The following is a 26220-nucleotide window of genomic DNA, read 5'->3' as shown; positions in this document are numbered from 1 at the left end:
CCCTATCCTGACAGAATCATTAATGGGTTTGTCATTTTGGAAGCTGCTGTGGGTCTTGTACTGGTATGAACCTGGTCTTGCTCCTTTGCTATCTAAGTAAAATTGCTACCCAAGGTATGTACAGAGACTGACTCTGAATCCTGGTGAAGTGTGGGTTCTTGTGTAGTTATTAGCTGGTGCAGAATCCCATTCCTCTTCACAGTCCTCCTTTTGTGCTGTACAACCTCAAGATGAGACTGTAAATCTAGTGTTTGTGTATACACAATGCTTTTGGTTTCTTGGCCTTATGCCCACACAGTACCAAATTTTTTTTTCTGGCTTGCTGTCCTCGAGCGTGAAAGCTGCTTAATGTAAATGCTATTGAATGTTTAAATGATCTGTGCGTGCAGGAAGCAATTCCTAGTATATGGGCTATTAAAGCCATCTGGGGAATGTATTTGAGTATCTAGCTTGGGGAGAAGACATTGGAACTAATTAACAGTGCATGTGTTTTGTGATTTTTTTTAAAAAAAGGGCACTTTACCTTCATTATTCTGTTCCTTAAAAAGAAGTCCTCTGTAGTGGAAACAAATGAACATAACCCTCTTGCCAAATACCACTAATTAAAGGGCAGTAAATTCTGACTTTTAACTGTAAGCCTGGTTTTTAAAAAAACATCAAAGATGAATGCAGTCATTCCTGTTCTGAGGGAGCTGCTGCTGGTCACTTTTCACATGAATGTGGAAATTAATCAAAGACTTTGGGGATATTTGGCAGGGATTGGTGTGCGGAGTGGAGTGGTTTGTTCCCTGCAACCAGTGGTTGATTGGATTACTGGTAATTTGCGTGGCCATTTTCTGAAGTGGGTAGGCCTTTCATTAAGTGGGGTGGCTCTCTTCCTTAAGAATACACAGCGCGGTTTTATGTTTAGAAATGTGTACCCATGACTTTTCTCCAATTGGACAATGGCATAATTTTAGTAATAAAACAAAAATGGCTGAAGAAACTCAGGCCTAGCATTATCTGCAGGGAGAGAAGCTGATTTAATATTTTGAGCCTGATACGTCTGTTTTTCAGAACTTCCTTGCATGCAGGGTTGGGGATGCAAGTCATGGGTCCCAGTGTTGCTGCTGGCCCTGAATATCAGGCGCTGATATACTCTACTGTCCCAGGCCCGACACCATGCTCAAGCGAATTTCTAGAAACCAAGTACATTTGGCTCCATTTTGTCAGTCTTTGGTGGACACGGGCAACAATTAATGAGAGCTGGAGTTCACGCTGTAATTACAGACACTACAAAAAGGTGTTCATTTGTGAAGTTTAGATTACTGGCAAATAACTTCTCATCTGGGCAGAACCCTCCTCTTCCTACAGAGGTTGAGTCCCAATTATTAATGAACCTGATAAATGTTGGCTTTGTGTAAGTACGTGCCCTAACTGAGTTTTTCTTTGAAGATCTGCTTTGAATTTTAGCCTTTTCAGTTCTTTTTAATCTAGGCTAAGAGAAATCCTAGAGTGACTGGTGAAGTGCTCTCAGATTAAAGTTATGAGTGAAATCTATTGGGACTATGTCTGCTTATATTCCATTTTTGGCCGTCTTAACATTCAAAAAATGTGAACTGTTTAAAGTTGCTACAGCCCTGCTAAAGCAAAAGCAACAAAATAAGTATTAAAATGAAAGTGTTTCAGAGATAGTAGGAACTGCAGATGCTGGACAATCTGAAATAACAAGGTGTAGAGCTGGATGAACACAGGCTAAGCAGCATCAGAGGAGCAGGAACGCTGATGTTTCGAGCCTAGACCCTTCTTCAGAAATTCTGAAGGAAGCGTCTAGGCCTGAAATGTCAGCCTTACTGCTCCTTCGCTGCCGCTTGGCCTGCTAGTTCATCCAGCTCTACACCTTGTACAATCTTAAAATGAATGTGTGATGAGCAAAAGTCCTAGTTCCAATTTACAGTTGCAAATTCAGGTTTATAGAATTAACTTCTTAGAACAGTCTGGCTCCTTGCTTGTCAGGAGCTGTACCATATTCTGAGGATTGGCTTTACTAATTCATGCTTCAGTTTGGATTTGACATTGTTTCATGCTGAACTGTTAACTTTCTTTGTAACATAGCCAGTCAATGCAATTTATCTACAGACTAAACAGCCAAAAAATTTACTTGTGTTTGAGCAGTGTTTTTGCACACTTGGATTAAATTGAATAGTTCTTTAAGAATGCATGTATTTTGACTCGCTATATTTTAAGTCTGAACTGTAACATAAGTAGAGGGAAGCCATTTGTAGAGATTCTGGATATCCATTCAAGTGCCCTACCCCACCCCAGAGTATAAAATTAAATATTGAAGCATATATAAGGAGAGAAATGTTATACAACATTCCTTTGAAGTCTTCCCATTTTATTGCAATACTAATGTGCAATTCTGGAGATTTACATTCCTTGGAGGTAACCATCTCATGCGGTTAAGTTCAGCAACATCAAAGGAAAACAGAAATCTGATCACTGCCAACAAGGGGAAAAAATATTGTGGGCATCAAATGAGAAGCTTTGATCCCGTTTTGATCCTGTGGTTTTGAATTCCGTAATGATGCTTAAGTCTAATGTGATGGCTGTGTAATTATGTATGTATGTTGTAGAGAATGCTAATTCAACTTTATAAAATGGACATCATCTTAGATAAATTGTTGGTATTAAAGAATTTGAACCATTGCTATAAAGGAGAGTAGCAGTTGAAGCTTTTTGATTTGCATTCATTAGATTAGGATGCAGGAAGCAGATTTGAAACAAAACACAGGTTTAACAAAATAAGGAGGTGCTAATTAATTGCACCATAATTGGCAGGAGCTGGAGCAAGAGCAGTTAACTGTTGATGGTAATTCTTAGACCAGGAATATTGGTTATGATTGCTCAGGGCATTGCCCTGTGGATGCTTGGAGTTTGGCTGGATCCTTGACACTTTTTTCTGTACGTGCATTGCACCCTTTTCAACTTTCATTTCCCTACATGAACCAACATCTTGAGTGTTTAGTGTCTAACACTCAAGAGCATCACCTCTGCCTGATGATCTTAAATTGGTTTGTGGTGTAGCTCTTTGCATGGGATTATTTAGTAAACTATTTCCAATAGCATAATTGCACCAGATGGTGGGTGTACTTTTCGAGGCTTGTAGATGAAGGCAAGTTTGCCAGCTGCAAATGGTGAATGGCATGTATTACTTGATACTGTCCTCTTGTCATCGGACATATGGACTCCTGGCTTCACACTAGCACTGAAACTCCTATATCGCATTACTCATGGGTGTGGTTGGCAAAATTGTCTCTTTAGCTTAGTGACAGTGTCTTGTTAGTGGGGAAACCATGTCTAGATTTCCTCCTGTTAACATACAGAATTGTTTTGTTCATGTCAAGCTTATTCAGTGATCAGAGAGATAGGTTCCTATGCAAACAGAAATAATTTATGTAATAAATTAGACTGTGCTGAGAGTTACATTATAAACCAATTGAAGATCATTAACTGGACCCATAATAAATTGCGTTTGTGCATATTAGAAGTTACGTATAGAAGTACTCAACCCTGATTTATGCGAGCAAAAAGAATTTGTATATACATTGCATCTTTTCTGAAGAAGGGTACCTTGATCCAGCCAAACTTTGCATCCCCATGGTGTGTTGTGACCAGTCAAAATCTATCTGCTTGGCCTGAGAATTAAGATTGATGTTAATTGTTAACTGTTTTTAACACACATTCCTGTTAATTATGGCCCAATCAGTTATCACCACCTTAAACCATAAAATAGTGGAGCAGAATTGGCCATTCAGCCCATCATTTCTACTTCATCATACAGTGAGATCGTGGCTGATCTGCTAATCCTTACCTCCACTTTCATAAACTCTTCAAAATCTCTCTCAGCCTTGAATAGATTTAATAACCTAGCCTTGACCGCCTTCTGTGGTAAAGAATTCCGCAGAATCACTACCCTCTGAGAGAAGAATTTCTTCCCATCTCTGTCTTAAATGTGTGACACTTTCGCTCCTTCCTGGAACTTGTTCTGCTCAGTCTAATAATCGGAAGCAACTTCCAACTATTCAGCTGCATAAGTTATCACAACTGCTGAATTCTAACTCCAAATTTCCACCTCCTTTGTCTTGGAAAGAGAAGTTCTTGAGCAAGCTGGCTGGCAATGTTAAACTCATTTTACTTTCAACTTTCAAAGTATCTTTTATCTGCATCTATGTTTAAAGTTTATGTATTTTTAACTAATATCTTCACTGCTTTGTACTTAGTAACTTTCATCAATAGTTATGTAATAAACTAATCTTTATCTTGCCTAAGGCTAAAGAGTTGCTGCTGGTTATTTTTAAATTGGAACACTTGAAAGGCTAAAAAGGAGCTGAGTGAACCATTCATATTCATAGTTCGCGGAGCACACCGGTCACACTGGTGTCATTGTGGCACTAGACCTCTGCAAAATGGCTTAAGTGAGGTTCTGGAGGGCTTATGCCTGTCAGACTTTTACTGAGATATCAGAGAAAGGGAGATGCTAAGAGGGGTATGTGATTCAACATTACTTTCTGGGGTCAATAGCAAAACAAAAGAATTACAGCACTCTCCAATCAACTGCTTATCAGGTGGAGGCTGTCAATTCATCTGTGGCTGTACTTTTAAGTGATTTACAAGTGGCACTTAGTAGCTGATGAGACACAGTATCGATCTCACTGAGTGTTCTTGTAAAAGTTATAATGTTGAAGGACGGTATTTTTAGGGAGGAATTGTAAAAGTGATAATCTGTCATGGCAACTGACTTGATTTGAGATAGAATTGTGTAGAAGTATTGAGTATTTGTGTTAACCTACTGGAGATTACCCTGTAACAGCTCAAATCTGAGAAATATCCCTCACCAGAGGTCTCAAGTGTGCTGTTGCCTAGGAGATCTATGCCCAGCTTGGCTGCGCTGCAACTCTGACTCTTTCCGTGAATCCTTGAATCAGGTTAAGACTCAGTTGTAGTACTGAAATGGCTCCTGTGATAATTATAAATGACATTGCAAGTGAAAATAACCTAATAAATTAGTATTTTTCTGTGTTCTTTAACCCAGCTGTCGTCTTTTATTATGATTAAGCCCCCAGTCTTCCTCCAGTGCCTTGCCTCAGTAACCCAGCTGGATAGAACTGCACTAATCTGATTTCACTCTTGTTAAATCAGCCAAAGAACCATCTACAATAGCGCCTTCTCTGCTCCCATTCTGTTGTTGTTATAGACTCCCACAGATCTATCCTTGCCCCATCCCCATTCTCATTTTGCATGCTATTTCATGATAATGTAATCTGGAAACACAACATGGAATTTCTCATGTATGCTGATGACACCAGCTTTACTTCATGACCAGCACCTTGGATGTTTCCACTGTCTGTAGTTTGTTTCACTGCTTGTCCAACTCCCCATATTAGATGAGTAAAAATGCCCTCCAACCAATAATTGTGAAGACTGAAACTATTGTTTTTGCTCCTTGTCACAATCTGTGATCCTAAGTACTGACCCCATCCCTGACTATGGCAACTTCTGTAGTTGAGCCAGACTAATCACCATTTTGGTGTCAAATTTGATTCTGATCAAAATTTGGAGTCTGTATCCTCTTCAGGACCATCTGCTCCTACCTTTGTGATATTGCTAGTCTGTACCCCTGTGTCAGTTCGTCTGTGGCTGAAGTCCTAACTCATCCTTCTCTTTCATCTAGACTTGAGTAAAGATCCCTTAGCCATCTTCTGTTCCAGTCTGCCTAAACTTACCTGGGACTATGCTGTCTGTATCAAGCCATGTTCAGTCACCACCCCCATGTTAGCGGGCTCCAGGTCCAGCGATACTTTTTGAAAACCTCATCTGTTTTGTTTCCATACTCTCCATGCCTTTCTCTCCTGGTGTCTCCTAACCTCCTGCAGCTGTCTTGGGGTTCTGTGTCAAATTTAGTTTGAAAGCCTTCCTTTGAAATGCCAGGTACGTTTCACCGTGTTTTAAAAAATTCTGACAAAGTGCAAGTTGATGGTGATGGTTCTTAATTTTGCAATGTCTGTAATTCTCCTTCCACAGCAAAAAGCCTATGGCCAGGCTGTGATGGATGAAATCTGCCACCGTCTCAACCTTGTCGAGAGTGATTACTTTGGGCTGGAATTTCGCAACAACTGCGGATATGAGGTATGTGATTGTGTTGCACAGTTCTATGCTGTAATGACAACAGTCCAAATCTCAAAGCAGCAGATGCGTTGTCTCTGCAACTGTGCGTAAAATGGGAAAATTATTCCACCACGTTGGGGTTACATGGACTGTGAGCAAGACTCCTTTTCCCAAGTACGTGGCTAATGCGCTATCACCTGAGTGCGCAGACTTGCACATAGAATCTCGTCACCAGAGTGTGCGGTATTAAAGAATTGGCGTTGATTTTGTTTGCTGGGCATTTTGCTCGATTGTTGGCCTTGAGTTTTGTGGATGCAATAACAGCTCGTTGCAATTATGTGCTTGCCAAATATACCTCTTTGTCGTTCTCAGTTTTGTCTCTCCTCACCTGCTTAATCCCTGTCCCTTCCGATGGACACTGAAGAATCATGGAGCAGTTTTAGTCCTTTTCATAGAGTGAAGCTGGACATGGTAATAAAGATGAGTTTAAGCTGCAAATGATTGTTTATTTAAACATTTCTGATTGAATATTCTTGGTTGAGAATGAATTCTGATCAAATTTATTGGCGTTAACCCCACCTCTAAAGCCATGTTTATGTTGAAAATAAGACCTGCAGCCTTGCATTTATGCCATGTCTTTAGAATAGAAACAAAGTGCACTACAGGACTATGATCAAATAAAACTTGACAGTAAGCTCCGTAAGGAATAAGTGGTTAGATAAAATACATTTTGAGCCAAAGAAATAGAGCTTTACTCTGGAAGAAAAGGGTGCAATAATGTAGGGAGGGATTTCATTTTGAGAGGACCAGGTAGCTGTATATTACTGTTTGTGAAAGTTTTAGTTAGAGATAGGGTCATTCATCACTTGGAAATTCTTTATCTGAGCTTTATTTTGAATGTTTTGTCAATATTAGCCAATGGTTGTTTTATTCCCCTTTCCCAGGAGATTGTGTGACTGCGCTGAATGGGCTGATGGTGTGTGGAGATTACACCGTGTCGAGGGACCAGCATCAGTTCTTTTTGAATGCCAGGGCAAAACTTTGACCAAAAAACCAACTAGATGAAACAAAATAATATTCCTGTTAAATAGAACCATTCAAACTCAGCCACATCTACAAAGAGCAAGTTATGTCTGATAAATTGTAATGGTTCTTTGAGGAAAGAGTAATTGATGAAGGATATTAATTGAATGTTCCGTGCCTGGCTTTTATAAAGATGTTTGAGTTGTGACCCATGAGTTGATTTTGGTTTAAGTTAAGATACCCATTTTTGAAAAGAATGTTGGCAGCATGGATAGGGAGTTGGTTTAAAAAAAAGGATAGAGCATTTTGGCTGTTGGATACATTTTTGAGCTAGAAAAATGTGGAGTGGGTTTTCCTGAGTTAATATTGCTCTCAGCATATATAAGTCATCTTGACATCTGCGCAAGATTCATGATGTCAAAATGTGGAAGACCGGGCTGAGTGGTTCATCTGAAGGGTTTGGAATTGCTGAACCTAAGCTTTCAGCAGCAAAGTGCCAGCCGAAATATGAAGTGACATGTTTTTGGGAGGAAGGAGATGAAATATAAGCTATGTGATTAAGCTTCAAAGTTAGTAGAGAAGCAAAGAGATTTGGAAGTTCAAATATATAAATCTTCAAGCAGGAGGGTGACTTAACAAAAACATGCCTGTCCTAGCTTTTTAAAATAGGCCCTGGAGTTGAAAAGGACAGATCTAATGCACAATTTGGTGAAATCATTGGCTTGGGCCATAGTTGAAATATTCTGTCTAGGTTTGTGGGGATGGTAGTGTGGAAGGTGTTTTTTTCAGAATGTTGTCAAGTCTTTGGAATGAAGGTAGAATTCTATCATGGTACTAGAGATAAGCAGCTGTCATAGTGCAAAGAAAGGGAAGCAATCTGGACACTCTCTTTTCTGTACAATACAGAAGGGTAGATAACAAAGATGAAAAATGACACTGCTGTTTGGTGTGCCAGTAACTTGGGGATAAATTTATGATCGTAAGAACTAGGGAAGAAATTATTTTCCTTCTATGAAGTATGTTGTTAAGCTGTGGCACTGTTCTGGCAGAAACTGGTCAAAGTTTAATCTGCAGTAACGTGTAAAGAGAAGGGGATGAGTCTTCAAAGAATACAAATATTTAAAGTATGTGGAGACACCCTGGTTGCTTTGTTCTGGGTCTTTTAGGGAGCCATCCCAAGAGTGATATCCGGAATTGAGAAAAACCAGGGGGTGTGTCTAAAGCAGAAATTCAATAGGGGGCTGACATTTGATGAGATATGTAACCTTTTCCCCTGCTGCAAAATCTGAATAATGTAACTTATTTTAAAATTTTGCATGGGACCTACAGGATTTCCTCTCATCCGCACTTTGCATTCTCATTGGTAGACCCCCTCTATCTAATGTCACCAAGTGAAACTAGACAATAAAATATATTGCCAATCCTGGGAAATTGATATTGCTGAGAGGTCAGCCAGTGCCTTTCCAATATTATGTATAATGTTCCAATTTATTCCCTTTCTGAATAATGTGTAAATATTTATTTAACTGGCAGAAGTAATGACGCGAATAAATTAACTTCCTTCATTATAAAGTGGCTTGATCGAGTTCCACAGTTGCCATATTTTTAAGATCATAAAGAAATGCCACCAGCCTACATCCGTGAAATGACGCATTCGTTGCCATTCCCTGTTCCAATGGAAGAGGTGTCAGTGTGAACTAAGTAAGCAAGGTAAAGGGATGAAAGCAAGCTCATGATGGATGAGCTGTCAGGGTATTTGTAAACTTAAGATCGGAAATGAGTGCCTGCAGCAAACTTGCAGTTTTGTTCAGCTAACGATGTTGGACAGTGTTTAGATTACAAATCCACTGAGGTTTTTTTAAACTGTTGCTGCTGCAACATGTGATGGGAGTGCACTGACCTGATCACCCTGTTCTGCATCCCTCCCAATCTGGAGTTTTACAGATGTGGAAGAAGTACAGTCCTGCAGCTTTGGGTGTTAAAAATATTGTCTAGCTGAGCCAAACTTCCGAAGTCTAAGTAACTGGAGAGTGTGAGATTTCGTTTCCTGTTCTAGTAGATCTGCTCCTCGACTTGCTGAAAAATTGAGAGAATGGCTTTCATCTGTTTTGACTGGGAGCAGGTGCAGCACATCTGCAAAGAGTGGGACTTGTATTAATAGATATGACTTCCAGTTTGCACAGTGGCACCGCACTCTGATCTCAGCAGACTGTTTCAGTTCGGTTGTTAACATTATTCTTAGCACAGCCAGGGTTATTTAACAGATGTTGTCCAATTGCAGAATCACTTCTAATATTAGACACTGGTTTGGACTTTCCAACTATGGGCTGGTTGACTATGATGCTCGATATGATCTGCTAGTCCTTGAAATGTAAACCCTATATGCCTAGCATCCACAATTCTTTGCTTCAAAGTATCTTCAAATAAACTATGTTTTAAGGATTTATGTGTCCAGAAGATAAAGAATGGGAATTTCATATGCACCAGTGTGCTTCAGTGTAATCCTTGTATTTATCATGGTTAAACTGTAAATGTGTTTGGCTCTCAATTGCTGATGACAAATACTTAGCTTTCTAAACATGCCCATTTCCTTTCCTAAACATGTTTATAGTGAGAACATAGTTTGTTTACGGATGTTATAGATATAGAGATATTAACTGCTGTTTTGAAATTTCTTTGGCACAGGATAATTTGAACAGGGCACATTTGGTCTGAAGGAGAGGCCTTAAAATTATAATGTTTATTTCTAGTCTTGTTCACACACGGTAACATTAGACAAAGCTACTGCATCCTTGATGGAAAATAATTTAATTTATCAAGATTTACCAACAAAAAACTACGGATGCTAGAGATCTGAAATGACCAAAAACATAAATTCCTGCAGAAACTCTGGAGGTCTGGCAGCAAATGTGTAGAGAAAGCAGGTTAATGTTGTAGGCCCCATGAAGAACATTTTGAAGAAAGGTCACTGGACTCGAAATGTTTACTCTATTTTCTCTTCTCAAATGCTGTCAGATCTTCTGAGTTTCTCCAGCAATTTCTGTTCAAGATATAGATGTTATCAGGGTTTGCTCCCCAATATGACCAATGGGCACTGTCTATTTTCATTTGGCTAACGGTCTCCTCTTGGGGTAGTAACCCCACCCCACGTGGGTTAGAGCTTTATCATCATGTATTACGCTAAGTTGACGATCTATACCTACCTTTAGGATTATAAATGTTTTAATTAAATGTGACTTGTGTCAATAAAGGTTTAATTATTCCATTCATCAAGTTTGGACTGACTGCTGACTGTTGGTGGTTAAAGGGTCTAACCTTTTTGTACAAACCCAGTTTTGTTTGTAAATGACATTTAGTTGAAATCTACAATTTAAATTGTAAAGTTCCCAGCCTTCAACAAGATTTCCACTGTAGAACAATTGGACCTACTTAAATAAGTGGCTGAAACTGGTTCAGATCGGCCTTTTGTGTTAGAAACTTGGAACAATTAGCCAATTTGGCATGACTTAGAATTGAATGCAACTTAAAATAACATGCTGGACCTGGGTGGTTATCGGGTTTGGAGAAGAAAGGAAAGAAGTACTTCTTAGCCTTTATAAATATGATAACAAAGTGTGGAGCTGGAGGAATACAGCTGGCCTGGCAGCATCAGAGGAACAGGAATGATTACGTTTCAGTTCAGGACCCTTCTTCAGAAAAAGGGCCTGACCCAAAACATCAGCTTTCCTGTTCCTCAGAAGCTGCCTAGCCTGCTGTGTTCCTCCAGCTCCACACTTTGTTATCTCTGATTCCAGCATCAGCAGTTCTTGCTGTCTCACTCCTTAGCTTGATGCTTCAAAATCTCCACACCCCGACCTCATCCATAGATCAGCATCCCCCATCCACGCCTCCTTGATCTGTCGTCTTTTCTCCCGCATATCCGCTCCTCCACCTCACTGATGAATGCCCATCCCTATTTCCTACCTGCGCTCACCTCTACTAGTTTCATCCCTGCCTCCTTGACCTGCCCGTCTTCTCTCCCGCCTATCTGCTCCACTATTCACCTTTTATCACATGGCCCCATTTATCCCAGAGCCCCTTTCCCTTTCCCTTTCCCTCCCTAATTTCTGAAGTTGGGTCCAGTGAGACAGGATTAATTAATGACCTTGAAGTTATGGCACGCTGAAGCAGCAACAGCACCCCTAATGTGATGGAATTTTCATTCAGTTTGAAGGGGAAAGGAGCGGGTCTGAAATCATTCTAAACCGAACAAAGGGAAATTGTGAATGCATGAAAGCAGAGCAAAGCAATCTAAAGGGGCAAATTACAGTAACACATAGGACAGTAGAGTTGAAGTGGCAGACATTTACGAGGATATTTCAGAAAATGTCAAGTCTCGATATTTTCCATCAAGTGAGATAAGTCGCAAAAATAGACTTGCCCTCTGTGTTTGAACAAGTAATAGGACAGAGAGTACGGAAAGAGTCAGGAATCAAACTTCAGGCGCAGCAGATAAAGGGACAATTGAGAAGGGGCGGTGGCGGGTGGCAGGCAACAAAGGGCTGGGGTGAGCACATGATACAACACCAAATAAGTGAACTTGTAGCGCAGATTGAAATTTGTGATAATATGTGTATCACAGAGTCTATAAATATTCCAGATATACATTGCATTAAAAGGACAGGCAAATGGGCATGGGGGCAGGGTTGCCTTGTTAATGAAATTAAATGAATAACAAAAAGCTATAGAGTTGAAAGGCATTGAATCTGTGTGGGTAGAGTTGAGAGATAATGGGAACTGCAGGTGCTGGAGAATCCAAGATAACAAAGTGTGTAGCTGGATGAACACAGCATGATGTTTTGGGCCTAGACCTCTGATGAAGGGTCTCGGCCCGAAACGTCAGCTTTTGTGCTCCTGAGACGCTGCTTGGCCTGCTGTGTTCATCCAGCTACACACTTTGTTATCTTGGGTAGAGTTGAGGAACAGTAAAGGAGAAATGGTACTGACTAAATTTCTGGAGTTGTAGGCTGATAAGTCCCTGGATCCTAATCATGTGCCTAATCTATTGGAGCTCTTTGAGGAATTCCCATATTTTGTGAATAAAGGGGAAGCCATCAAAGGTTATTGTGGACAATAAAAGTTCACTTTGTAGGGGATAGGATGCAGAAACGGATAGAAGATTGGCTGCCTGACTGTGTAAATTGATATTTTTCAGGTTTGCAGGAAGTAACAAGTGGTGTGTCAAAGGGATCAGTACTAGGACTTCCACCATTCACAATTTATACAAATGACTTAATTGATGGGTTGAAAGGTATGGTTGCCACATTTGTTGGTGACACAGGCAGACAGCAAATTTTTTTAAGTTGTGAAGAGGTGGTGAGAAGGATACACAAAAAAAAAGCTAAATGAAAAGGCCAAAGCTCTGGCAAATGGAATATAATATAAAATTGTCCATTTTGGCAGAAAGAATTTTAAAAAAAGCATATTATCTAAATGATTCTAAGTGCTCTGAGATATAGAGGGTCTAGGTATTCTAGCGCATGAATTGTAAGAAGCTAGTGTACTGATACAACGAGTAATTAGGGGAGCTAATAGTACATTATACTTCAACTTTACAAGGCACTGCTAGAGGTCCCACCTGGAGAACTGTGTACAATGTTGGTCACCTCATTTAAGGAAGGATGTAAATGCTTTGTTAGCAGTACAGATTTGCATCAGGAATGTTTGGAGTGTATTACGAGGAAAAACTAGACAGGGTAGGTTTGTATCTGCTGGAGTAATTGAAACATACAGGGTGCTGAGGGATCATTACGGGATGTGTGTAGAGTAGAGGCTTTATCTGGTCGGAATGTCTGGTAGGAAAATCCTTTACTAGGGGTCGCTGCTTAAAAGAAAGGGGTTTCCTATTGAAAACAAGATGGGAATTTTTTTCCTCTCAGATGGTCAAGAGTCTTTGGAATTCTCTTCCAGAAAAGCTGGTAGAAAGCATTTTTCCACTATTTGTATCGGAAAATGGGTGGATTTTTTTCTTGAGCAAGAGGGTGAAAAGTTATTGGAGGTTGGCAGGAATTCAGGTTTGAGGTCACAGCCAATTAACCATGATCTCATCAAATGGCAGAGCAGCCTTGAAGGGCCAAATGGCCTAATCCTACACCTAAATTGTCGGTGGGGATGATTGGAAAGCTACTCATTTCAGACTGCTGATCAACAGAACCTACATTTGTAACATTGTGATATCTGTGCTGTTGGAGATCTTAAAAAAATCTCAGAGGAATGGCTTGCTTTGACTGTAGATCTTATTTGTTTTTTAAGTAATACAGCTTTTTGCAACCAAGCAGACCTGCATTTTTATAACACTCTGGGAAATGAGGGGAAGGACTCCGTTCCATCACATTCTACCCTCCACCTATGGACAGCCCACACAGAATACTCCTCTTCCAACTTCCCTTCACCTTTGTGCTCTCATTATCCTGAGAGTCCATCCTCTCATCCTGTCCAACCATGAGCTCATTGCTGTTGCCATTGTACTAACCTCCCAGACTACAAGATTATCTCATGGCCTGTGATGTCTCTGCTTTTCGCTCATCTTCAATGCTGTCACCCGATCATTGCTGCTACACTTTACATTTTTTATCTATATGTATTGATGTTACCTAACAGAAGCAGCATAGGAAATATCTTGGGAGCTATATGTTGCACTCACAGGACTGTGTGTTTCATCTTTGGGCACGAATTCATTTCTGGCATCATTGTGCTGCTGATTCTGAGGTTTGCCCAGTCCAGACAAAGTGAAAAGGTGTTGGTCTACTGAAGCACAAATTGGCAGTCTGATTCCTATATTTCAGAAGTGAATGCATTGGTTCGTGAAGTTCTTAGTTTTGGTGTTGCATTCATGTTTATCAAAAGTAGTTGTTCTGTCTACTATGTTGCAAAGTTTATTCATTGTATGTACAAGAAATTGAATTATTCTACCCACACTGGCTCGTCAAAATGGGATGCCGTGACATTTGCATAGTATTCGATGCCCAGGATTATCATTTAGGTGTTGCCACACAAACTGATTTGACTAGTGCAGTTGCCTTCTTTTCAAATGCTAAATGTAGCTCCGTAAAAAACAAACATCCTCCCCTGGAAAAGTAGGCTAGAGTGGTTATAAGTGCCTGTTTTTTAAAAAAAAATCAGGCTGCATGGAAAAAGTGACTATTGGAAGCCAAGAAGTGGGAAGGGTGGGGGGTTTCTTGGGATAGCTTGAGTGTTTTTACAGCTGTATGCTGAGAAGGGGTTGTGGTGACCAAGGAAGGGATATTAATGTCTTCAGCTAATTATAGAGTAACATACTGAACAAAATTTTGAGGTCCCAGTTGTGCGCACCAAGTCATTTTGCATGGAATATGAACATAAAACAAAATCAAATGCTGATTGCAGCTCTACCAGTTTTTGTATTCAGAATTAGTTGAATCTACAAATCCTAAAACAGTGAATGTGGTGCACATTTTTAAGTATTATACTGAACTTCTGGTGTAATCTTTCAAAGAGACAGGGGATTGAAGGTTAAGTAGACTGGGCTTATATTTCCTGAAGTTTAGAAGAATGAGAGTTGATTGCATTCGAACATACAAAATTCTGAGAGGAAATAACGGGAGAGATGCCGGAAGGATGTTTCTCATGTTTGTGGGTTGAGAGCCATGGGGGTTACAAAACCTTGGAATAAGGGGCATACTACTAAGCGTTGTGCTGGGGGTGGATTTCTTTGCTGAGGGTGATAGATGTTTGGAATTTTAAATAAAGACATTGAGACATAAGAGCAGAAGCAGGCATTTTGGCCTTTGCATCTATCCCACCATTCATTGAGGCCATAGCTGATTTGATAATCCTCAACTCCAGTTTCTTGCTTTTTCCCCATAACATTTGATTTCTTCTTCATTAAAAATTTGATTTGACCCAATTTTACAACCCTCTGGTAAAGAATTCCATAGATTGACTAACGTTTGAGAGAAGAACTTCCTGCTCGTCAGTCTTACCTAAGTAACCCTACTTTGAGATGATGCCACCAGGTCCTGGACTCTACCACAAGGGGACACAGTCTCTCCCAGTCTACCCTGTCAAGTCTCCTAAGAATCTTGTAGTTTCAATAAGGTTACTTCTTAATCCTACTCAGCTTCATTGGGTGCAAGCTCAAACTGCTTGATCTGTCCTCATAAGGCAATTCTCCCACACCCAGGATCAACCTAGTAAACCTTCTCTGGGCTGTTTCCGTTGCCTGTAATATCATTCCATAGATAAGGGCATCAAAACTGTTCACTACATTACAGGTGTTGTCTGACTTGTGCCTTGTATCGTTATAGCAAAACCTCCCTATTTTAGTACTCCATTTCCTTTGAAGTAAAGGCTAACATTCCACTTGTCTCCCCTATTAACCACTGAACTTGGATGCTAACATAGTGTAGTTTTTATGCAATGACTCGTTGGTATAGAAGTAGCCTATTCAGCCCGTTAAACGTGTTTTGCCATTCAGTGAGATCATTGCTGATCTGTGGCCCAACTCCATTTAACACCTTGGCTTAACAGATAAAAATTCTCAGATTTAAAAGTAACACTTGATCTGGCATTAACTGCCATTTGTGGAGGAGAGTTCCAAACCTCTGCCCTCCCTTGTGTGTAGATGTGCTTGTGAACATCTCTCCTGAATCATCTAGCACTAATTTTACCAGTGGAAATAGTTTATCTACCCTGTCTTTTCCTGTTAATGTCTTGAAGGTTTTGATCAAATCACCCCCTTAACCTACTAAATTCTAGCGAAAACTGGCTTAATTTGGATAATCTGCTTTACTAACGTAATCCCTGAAGTTCAGGTATCATACTTGTAAACCTATTTTGTATTCTCTCCAAGGCTAATATGTCCTTCCTAAGGTGTGGTGCCCATATAGGTAGTCCCAGTACTCTGAGTGGGGTCTGGCTAGAGTTTTGAATAGCTGCAACATAACTTCAGCATCCTTATATTTGAGTTGTCAAGATATAAACGTCAGCATTGCTTTAGCTTTCTTGATTTATTTTGTGCCTGAATGTGGCATTTTAAAGATCTGTGCACTCGAAGCCCTACATTTGTTTAGACATCAACTGTCTGCAACTTTGTAGCATCTAGAAAGTACCCTGATCTATCCATTTTTGGTCCAAGATGAACTACCTCACACTTGATTTTATTGAATTCTGTCTATCGCACTTTTCCCCATTAATCTAGTTTATAAATAAGCCTTTGTAATTTTATGCCGTCATCTACATTGTCTACAATATCAGCGAATTTTCGAAATCTCTCTCCAGCTTTCTGCTTTCTCCATTCAAAAAATATTCATTTTTTTTACTGCTAAAGTGCATACCATCACACTTTCCCACATTATATTTCATCTGCTAAGTCTTTGCCCACTCATTTAATCTGTCTATATTTGTGACTACAGGCTGTGTCATGGTCACCTATTTTGTGTGTTGCACAAAATTGATTATAGTACATTTACTTCTATCATCCAAGTTATTTGTACATATTGTTGCCCCAGCATGATCCCTGTGGCACTCCCCTAGTCTGTTTTCCTGCCTGAAAATTTCCCCTTGTTCCAACTCTGTCTTCAATCATTTAGCCAGTATTCTTCATGCTAATGTACAACCTCCAACAGCATGAGTTCTTGTCTTATTAAGTAGCCTTTTGGAAATCCAAATATATCGCATGCAGTAGCTCCCATTAATCTGTCCTGCTTTGTGCCACCTCAAGGGATTCTAATAAATTTGTCAGGCATGATTTCCCATTTATGAAGCCATGCTGCCTCTACTTATTATATTGTGTATTTCTAAATGCTCTGCTGTTATTATCCTTTATAGCAAACTCTGACATTTTCCCAACAGAAAATATAACTATAGGCCACTAACAGTCCTCATTAACAACTATTCACCCTCCCAACTTGATCATTAGCAACTCCTTTGCATGTCCAACCATCTTTCTCTCTTCTTGGGCTCTATCCTATCATTTACTCCCTGTCCCACCGACCTCCCCACTTTCTGTATATAAACTGACATTTTCCCAGCCTCTATCAGTTTTGAGGAAGGGTCACTGGACCCGAAATATTAACTGTTCTTTTTCCTTCAGAGATGCTGCCACAGCTGCTGAGCCTTTCCAGCAACCTTGTTTTTGTTATAACTATAGATCAGTTCGCTTAACTTCTCTTTCATCTTTCCTTTTTCATTTTCCTTACATTGGCAGTTTTCTAATCAATGTGCATGGAGCCTCTGAGTGGCAGTGTATGCAGCTTAGCAGGACAGTGCTGTGAACACTGCTGCAAAGTATGTGTTCAACCCTTTGGCCATATCCCGCCTTTCCCCATTACTATTCCTCAAGGGTTCACTTTGGCCTCTTTCTTTCTTTTCATGTATTCAAAGAAGCTCTTGTCTGTCTTGATATTATGTGCTAGTTTATCCTTCAAGTTTACTTTTCCCTTCTTTTGTTGTCTTCTGGTTTTTTTAAATCAACTTTCCTAATATCTAGTTTACCAATAATCCTTGGCATTTTTTTCAATTCAATGCTATCCTTAACTTTCCTGGTTGACCATGGTTGGCTCACCACAATCCTCAGGTCCTCCTTTCTCACTGGGCTATATCTTTGTGTGAGCTATGATCTATTTTCTCTGACATCTACCTCAATCAGTCTTTGCTATGAAACCCTTTCGCCAGTCAATTCCAATCAGCTGTCCCCTCCTTCCTTTGTAATTGCCCTTACTGAAGTTTAGCACATTTGTTTCTGATCCAAGTTTCTCCTTCTCACACTAAACACATGCTACCCTGTGGCCAGGATAATCCTGCCTCATTGCACAACGTGTACTGTGGGTCACTCATTTGCTCTGATCCACAAGTTATTGGATCCACAACATACTGTTTGTGGAAACGGTCCTGAATAAGTAGGGTGAATTCTTCCTCTTGCCTACCTCTGCTGATTTGATTTATTGTTGTCACATGTACTGAGGTATAGTGAAAAATATTGTTTTGTGTAAAGCCACCCATGATTGATGTTCTACCATTTTTTTAAACATACCTTTGTTATGTCCCAATTTATACTGTTGTACTATTTCGCTAACGTTAGTGGGGGGTGCCTATAGACTCAACGTACCAGAGTTGTCTTCCTCATGTTATTTCTTGCCCAAACCATATGGATTCTACTTCATCCGAACAAAGATGTCTCTTCCTATTATCATCCATCATGTACTAACAAGGTTGGCCCATCGCCCTTTCCTTTCTGTCCTTTGGAAAATTACCCCAAATGTCTGTGACAGCTCAGTGGGCTCATGCAGGAAAACAATTTTGAAATAGAGGACCAACCACAAACTCATTGATGGAGGGGGCTCAAAGGACTGAATGGCCAACTCCATTTTCTTTTGGTCTTGTGAAGACAGGGCAATATATTTCTCAACCAGGATGGAGTAAGAAGGAAGTTGAAGTTCACAGCTCAGTACTAACAGTTCAGAATTCCATGAGATCACAGGAGCCTCCAGATCTGTGCAAAAAGAGTTTAAAATGTTGCTGAATTGTCATTTCATTTTCATTATTCTTTTTTATTTTTAATTCATTTTTGGTTTGTTCCATGTTTTTCTTTTCATTTAGATTTGGCTTGAACCTGCAAAACTTATTGTGAAACAAGTGCGAAGTAAGTGTTATTGTCTTTGATTTTGTTTTGCATCTTCCCTCACCCCTTCTCCCCAAAGCTATTGCCCTGTGCATTTTGACTTTGCTACTGCATTCTGTATTCTGACTTGAATGGCAGTGCTAATGAGGAAAATATATTTCAACTAATGAAGGTGAAATCACCCCAGTTTGAACCTAGCCTAGTTGCTGTCCAGTCTCCTGCCTCTTGTCTCTGATAGCGACCAGTTCAGTTTCTCCCAACATTGTGTGTGGTCTGTCTCCCGTAGAAAGGGAGAAACACAGACAGTGCATCTGTGAAAGGGTCAAGTGTGAAATACTGTGGGATTCTGTGTTTGGGATCTGCTTTATTCTGTGCAGTGAAACATTAGCAATTGTTCAGAGTCTGACAGCCTAATTGGCCAAGGAGGAAGTCAGGAGCAGTCTTGTGGTAGTCACACAAATCCCTGGATTCAGGGATTTAGCGTTTGTGTGCTGACTGAAGGACATTGTGTGGAGTGTAGTCTTGTGGCCTGTTTGGTAACTCCCTTGCAGCACCAGGATGCATGAGGGAGAAAAGAAACAAAAAATCTCCTTCTAAAAGAAATTGAAGCATTTGGACTTCGCTTGAGGTTAAATCTGAGCATTCCTTGAGCAAATTGTGCATAATTGCAACCTATATCAGCAATTAATTAATCACCCCTGAAAAATATAAATACATGCTAATCTGCTGAACTGAAAAGGTAGTTGCAACCTTTTATATTTGGTGTGTATTGCTGTCTAAATATGCTAGAATGGTTGTCCTAGTTCATTACCTCAATTTGCTTTCTCCATTACCAGTATCAGCGGTGTATCTATAATCACCAGTTTCTTCTGCATTTTATAATGCTACTACTGGTGTCTGATATTGTGCATATTTCTCATGCCTCCTGTGTTGGCAATGACTTGACTGAGCTGCGAGAGAAGGGTAATTATTTTGCAATTTTTGTGTTAGATTGGAAACAGTTGCTTTCTAATAGCTCAGTGCACTGACTATAGCTCATTAGTCCTCGTAATAGGGCTCAAAGTGATTGGCGGTCCACATTCTCTTCACTTACAAGCCTCAACAAACTTGTATCTCTGCATCTCCTATGATCTTTCTGGCGGTACTGGTGAGAGAGAAATCAACATTCCAATTTTCCTGCAGCTAGTGAAAATGGCTGATATTTGAATGAGAATAACATTTGTTCAGCTGGGTCCTGCATAAGGGAGCTTTAAGCAGTTCCTCATGGAATTGGTCTGCAGCATTGTCGCGTGGTGGTGGCCAGTTAGGAACGCTGTGCCTGAGACTTAGAGATGGTGGATGTATGTAATGGAGAAAACCTCTCACTGGAATGTTTGGAAGTGTTCTGACATTACAGCTGAGACACATTGAGGGAATGTAGAAGGGAGTTTTATCTGCACCCTCCTCCTCACTTGGCTATGCTTGACACTGTCCAAAGTAGGCAGAGCTTTTTTTCTTCAGCACTAAAATCTCTTACTGTGTGCAGGAATATACAAATACACTCTCAAAATTATTCATCTTAGTGTGTGCATAGGGAAGTGGACTCTGTCCTTAAGTGCTCCTAGTGACATGACTTGGGCCAGGTCTTGCAGCGTGGGAGATGGCATGTCCCTCTGTTCCATTTAAGTAGCATTTTGAAGAATCACTTTTGAACCCAAGTGTGGATTCAGCGCCAGCTGCAGGTCCTGAACAATCCCCAATTCTTAGCTTGGCTTTCAAGGTGCTAGATGGATTGACAGATAATAGCCTGATTTTAACCTATCCCATGTTAGATCAGAGTGTGTAAATATTTCCTTCCATTTTGTTTCTGAGGAGTTGATTATTTTTGCATGAAATTAAATGAGACATAGGGATGTTTTATCACTTTTGTTGGAATATTTTTTATTCTGATTATTTTGGTTTTCATATCTGAACAGTGCACCTGAGTGAATCCAAACTGCACACCCTTTTCTGGCCTTGCACTGTGATCTGGGAAAACAGACAACAAATTCTGATTGTTCCCGAAAGATCTAATCTATCAATCTAATACTTGCGTAAAATTCCATTTTTAATCTTCAGAAGAACTTGGTCCCAGACAGCCCCAAACACGATGTCTTGAGGACGGATTGAAATCTTGTGGTACTGTCAGTTTAATCTGAGATTTTGTTAAACTCTGCTCTATTGGTGTATCAATGCATCATTAACGTATCCTTTCATCAAATATGGCCTGAGACATTGATAACACAGAAGGCTGCTCAACCATGGAACACGTTACAGTTAAATCCAAACCTGTCTCCACCTTACGTACCCATTTTCTTAGATACAATGCAATCAATCAGTCTGTGTGTGTGTGTGTGTGTGTGTGTGTGTGTGTGTGTTTTGCTCTGCCTATGTGTTAAAACTGTTTCATGAAACCACCAACCAACCCTCTTTTCACCAAGGATATGAACAATCATTACAACATTAATACTGGTGTAAACTGGAGCTTCATGCTCTTTACAGTGTAACTGAGTTTCAGAGTGATAAATTAGCAATGTGTTAAATCAAAATGGAGCTGTAGTGTTTGGAATCATGAGCATTTAATGCAGTCACCTTGAACTGAGTGTAGGTTTTCATTGTGGCCCTGCCTTTACAAAAACAATGCTTTCATTTGAAGGGAAATTTAAACCTCAGTTTTTGACTGTCTCATTCTTGCAGGACCAAAGAACACAGTGTTCAGGCTTTCAGTGAAGTTTTTCCCCCCTGATCCTGGCCAGCTGCAGGAGGAGTACACGAGGTAATGAGCAACACTGAACGTATTCATCCTGATGATTTCCACAGTACGTTGTGATGCAGTTACCTGCTCGTCTTATTTTCAGGGTGCAAACTGAAGATTGCACTTCAGCTCTTTCACATTCCCTGGTGTTTATGAAGTTGTATGTTCTCATTATAGCTTGTGCTCCTAAATTCCACCCCCCCCAACCCATCCCCAATTATACCATTTGAAGGCTGGCACATGCCATTTAAATCAGATTGCTTTGTCCTTTTTCTTTCTTTGTTTATCATCTACTCACAAAAGCAGGAAGACCTGCTGGATTAGTTTTTGTTCAGCACGCATGTTATAGCTGGTGAGAAAATCAAAAGACAAATCCCACTCTGATTAATGTTGCTTTTAGCACATAGCTGTTTGACATTTTATTGAGCCATGTTTGTCTCTTTATACACTGGCAGCTGACCTTGTTCCATTCATGCGTGCACACTAGCAATTTACTGCTCCCTGTTCAGGGGAAGTCTGTGGCATTAAGGGGAAACTGATGGCATGTCTATGGAATTTCAGGAAGATGGGTAATGAATGAATGCTTTTCAGACTAGAAGATGGTTTGTTTGGGAGGTCCCCACGGGTCAGTTCTGGGTTTCCTTTTGTATGAATACCCTAAAATCTAGGGTAGGGAGAAGCTTTTTAAATGATATGCATCTTGACAAGTTAGTAGATTGTGATGATAGTTTAGATTTCAGGATGTCAGACAGGACGCAAGCATGGTGACATGGGCAAGGCAAATCAAATGAAGACGTAGATATATCAGATGATGCATTTTAAGTGGACTGAACTGAGAAAACTGTAAGCTGTAAAATTTTAAAATGTGTTGATGGGAAGATAGCTGGGTAAGCTGATACAGTTATTTTAAAAAAAAACCTGACTGATATAGAAATGTATATTATTACAGGACTTTATAGGTCAAAGGCTACCTGCCCAGTGAAAATCCATCAACATTTTCCATCTCTTGCATAACAAGATGTCAGTGATAGTCCTCACTAGTGGTGATTTGACAGAACCCTTTGAGGTTAAGTAAGGATGTGTCATTGCCACCCCCACCCCCATCCTTTCCTCCACCTTCATCGGCACCTTTCTTCATCAAGAAAAAGCTTCTTTGTGGTGTGAACGTTGTCTACAAGATGGATGGAAATCGTTTCAACTGGTTGAAATCTGAGAAGAAAACAGCACTGACCTTGCTCATGGAACTTAAGTATGTGGATTACAATGTCATTACTCCGCTCTCGGAGAAAATCTTCAAACCTCGCTTAATGTCATCGCTGAAGCATACCAAAGAATTGATTTCAACCTCAAGAAGACTGGCCCATCTTAGGGACAGGTTCCAATCCATCCCTCTATTAAGGTCAAAAGAGAAATCGTCCCAGACACAGAGCATTTCTATCTCACGTCTCAGGCTGACATCGTAATGGAGATCCAATATCATATTCAATCTTGAGTGCCACCTTCAAATGCCTGCGGATGAGAGATTTCGATGACCATGATACTTGAACTGTTGATAAAATCCTTGTTTCAAGGCAGTCTTTTTTTCAACTCTTCTCTATGGCTCTGAAACTTGGACTGCAGATTGACACCACTTCAAGGCCCTAGAGAAGTACCATCAATGTTTGATGTGTATTCTTTGCATCTGCTTTCAGGGCTGAAATACTAATATCTGTGCCCTTGAAATTGCCAACGGCAACAGCATTGAGGTTATGATAATCCAAAACCAACTCCACTGGGCTGGCCTCGTAATTAAGATGCCTGATTTCTGACCTGCTAAAGCAAAAGCCCAGCTCAAGAAAGGCACTCGAATCAGCGGAGGACAAGGAAGTGTTTCAAAGACTCTCTGAAAGCCCCTGTCAAGAAATACAACATAAATGTCAATGAATGGGAGACCCTTGATCAGAAGAAACTGACGTGGAGGAAGCTTATGTACGAAAGGGCACAATTCTTTGAGAACGCCTGTCAGCAAAAGACTGTATAGAAAAAGAGCTGGATAGAAGAATGTCAACGATCTCAAAGCCAAGGGTCAATTCCACCTCCCAGAAATACCTGCCAAATGTGTGGTTGGAGATGCACCTTTAGGATGGGGCTTATCAACCACACAAAGATACACAGAACCTGTGATCAGTGACATGGGATTTCCAAGGTGGACAATCATACTTATTGGCAAGTGATTGCTGATGGTGACGATATTAGGCCTTTATAAATCACTGATTAGGCTGTAGCTGGAGCGTTGTGAACAGTTCTGGGCATGATCCTTCAGGAAGGATATTGAACAGGTTTACCTGAATGATAACAGGGATGAGAAATCCCAGTTATGAGAAGAGGTTAGGTAAGTTAAGACTATGCTTCTTAAAGCAGAGATGATTAAGAGTTGACCTAATATATGATTCTGGGATAGATTTGATGAAGTGAATGGACGCAAAGTATTTTCTGTGGTGAGTGGGCGAATAGCTAGGGATTATAGGTTAATGTCATCGGTGCAAGATCAAGAAGGGAGGGGAGACTGTTCTTTCATGGGATTCTCCAGGACACGCTACCTGAAACAGGATGGAGTTTTATTCCGTTATCTGAAAAAGGCAAGTTCTTGAGCATTACTAATTTATAGAGGCATGAAATGAACTAAAACAAGGGTGTAGGACAGAGCATTTTTAAAGACCTAGCACATGCATGATGTCCTGTTAATTTAAATGATCTGCTCCCAATCGATTGATCCCAAGTTGATTCTGAAGATCATAAGCAGCTATCAGTAAGAAGTGAGGAAACCCTATTTTCAGCCCCTCTATGTTGTCCTGAATGATTTCTGCAAAACCACATATTGGATGTACTTCCTCAGGTTTTCTGGTGAAGTAGCTCCTGCTGCCATGACGGTCTATTTATGTGCGTGAGCCATGGCTGATGTGGTTGCTTGTTGTACCTGGTGCAGGATTTTGGTGTTGCTGTTGCACCAGTTAACTTGAAATGTGTGCCATTCAAAAGCCATTTTTAAATAATAATTTGCAAGAGACTCATGTTTGATGAGCAAGTGGGCAGTAGTTGTGAAGGAAGCAGATTTGTTGGTCACGTTGGGACTGCTGTGGTTTAAGGTGTCAGCTCACTTTCTCAGGGCAGTTGGGCACAGGCAATAAAGGTTTGGACCTAGTTAGCATCTGCTGCATTTCATGAATGATTTTTTAAAAATGCCTGTTTTATGGTGAATTCCAATTGCATGAGAAGCCATTGATATATAGATCTCTTGCAGTGCAGTGACGGTATACTTACCCCTTGGCTAGAAGACCTGCACTGAAATTCCACCTGCTTTGGAGGTTTGTCGCAGCACATCTGAACACGTTGATTTAGAGATATCTATAATATGTTCATTCTTCTTTTCTAGATACCTGTTTGCGCTGCAGATTAAGAGGGACCTGGTGGAAAATAAAATCATGTGCAATGAGAATACATCTGCTCTCCTCGTTTCTCACCTTTTGCAGTGTGAGTGTTGAAGACACTGCCACCTAGAGCTCATTAATGAAATGTGTACACAATGTATGTGCAATATAAGCACATGTGTCCAAGGGGGGTGTGCTGCCAGATGGCACTGCAATTGTCTTTGGTGCAGATTGGAAATGATTAGTATCTAAACCCCACACTGATTGTAGCTAATGAGCCCTTTGAACCTCATTCTAAAATACCATTTTGTAATAGCTCAGCACAGCAGTCTTGTCAATTTGCAGGTTGTTTGTGAATTAGTGGAGGTTTTCAGTAACCAAATTTTTGTTGCAGTGTTTACATCATTAGAGAAGCCCATAGATCACCAAGGGAGGATCATTGAGTATTAAGTACAAGTTTGAAACTCTAGGAAAACTTTTCAGTGTAGCTGTCAATTCTTTCGTGTTTAGACAGAGGGGAGGATGTAAAATTTGGTAGAATGAATGTTGGTGCTTTCAAAGGATCAAAAGAAGGAAGTGCTAAAGACCAAAAAAAAAACACACATTAGCTTTGATATTGAGATATTAAAGATCAGAGACTAGGAATTCTGTGGTGAGTAACTCATCTCCTGACTCCCCAAAACCTGCCCACCATCAACAACGCACAAGTCAGGAGTGTGAGATAACAAGGTGTAGAGCTGGATGAACACAGCAGGCCAAGCAGCTTCAGAGGAGCAGGAAACTTTGACGTTTCAGGTCGAGACCCTTCTTCAGAAATGGTGGAGGGGAAGGGGATTCTGAAATAAATAGGGAGAGAGGGCGAGGCGGATAGAAAATGGATAAAGGAGAAGATGGAGTGAGAGGATACTGACAGGTCAAAGAGGTGAGGTTAGAACCAGTGAAGGTGAATGTAGGTGGGCAGTTAGGGAGGGGATAGTTCGGTTCAGGGGGGATGGACAGGTCAAGGAGGTGGGGCTTGAGATGGGAGTAATGGTTAGGGAGACAGGGACTAGCTGGGCTGGTTTTGGGATATGGTCGGGGGAGGGGAGATTTTGAAGTTTGTGAAGTCCACATTGAAGTTTGCATTGATACCCTTGGGCTACAGGGTTCCCAAGTGAAAGATGAGATGCTGTTCCTGCATCTTTTGGGTGTTCACCTGCATATCTGTTAATGTGATATACTCTATCCGCTGA

At 40.4% G+C, this 26220-nt stretch overlaps 1 protein-coding gene across 6 annotated transcripts in view; it reads left to right on the top strand.

Annotated features, from left to right (window-relative positions):
• Window positions 1-26220, top strand: part of farp2 (FERM, RhoGEF and pleckstrin domain protein 2) — a 145670-nt gene that overhangs the window by 36981 nt on the left and 82469 nt on the right. For all 6 annotated transcript variants that reach the window (XM_059650943.1, XM_059650945.1, XM_059650942.1 and 3 more), the window contains 4 exons: window positions 6064-6168; window positions 18787-18829; window positions 21524-21602; window positions 24994-25091. In XM_059650943.1, coding sequence (XP_059506926.1) covers window positions 6064-6168; window positions 18787-18829; window positions 21524-21602; window positions 24994-25091 — 325 coding nt within the window. The remainder of the gene's footprint in view (window positions 1-6063; window positions 6169-18786; window positions 18830-21523; window positions 21603-24993; window positions 25092-26220) is intronic.

This window comes from Stegostoma tigrinum, chromosome 14 (assembly GCF_030684315.1).
Source record: "Stegostoma tigrinum isolate sSteTig4 chromosome 14, sSteTig4.hap1, whole genome shotgun sequence".
Lineage (NCBI taxonomy): Eukaryota > Metazoa > Chordata > Chondrichthyes > Orectolobiformes > Stegostomatidae > Stegostoma > Stegostoma tigrinum.
Note: the sequence above shows the minus strand (reverse complement) of the source record. Positions and strands in the feature narration are given on the sequence as shown.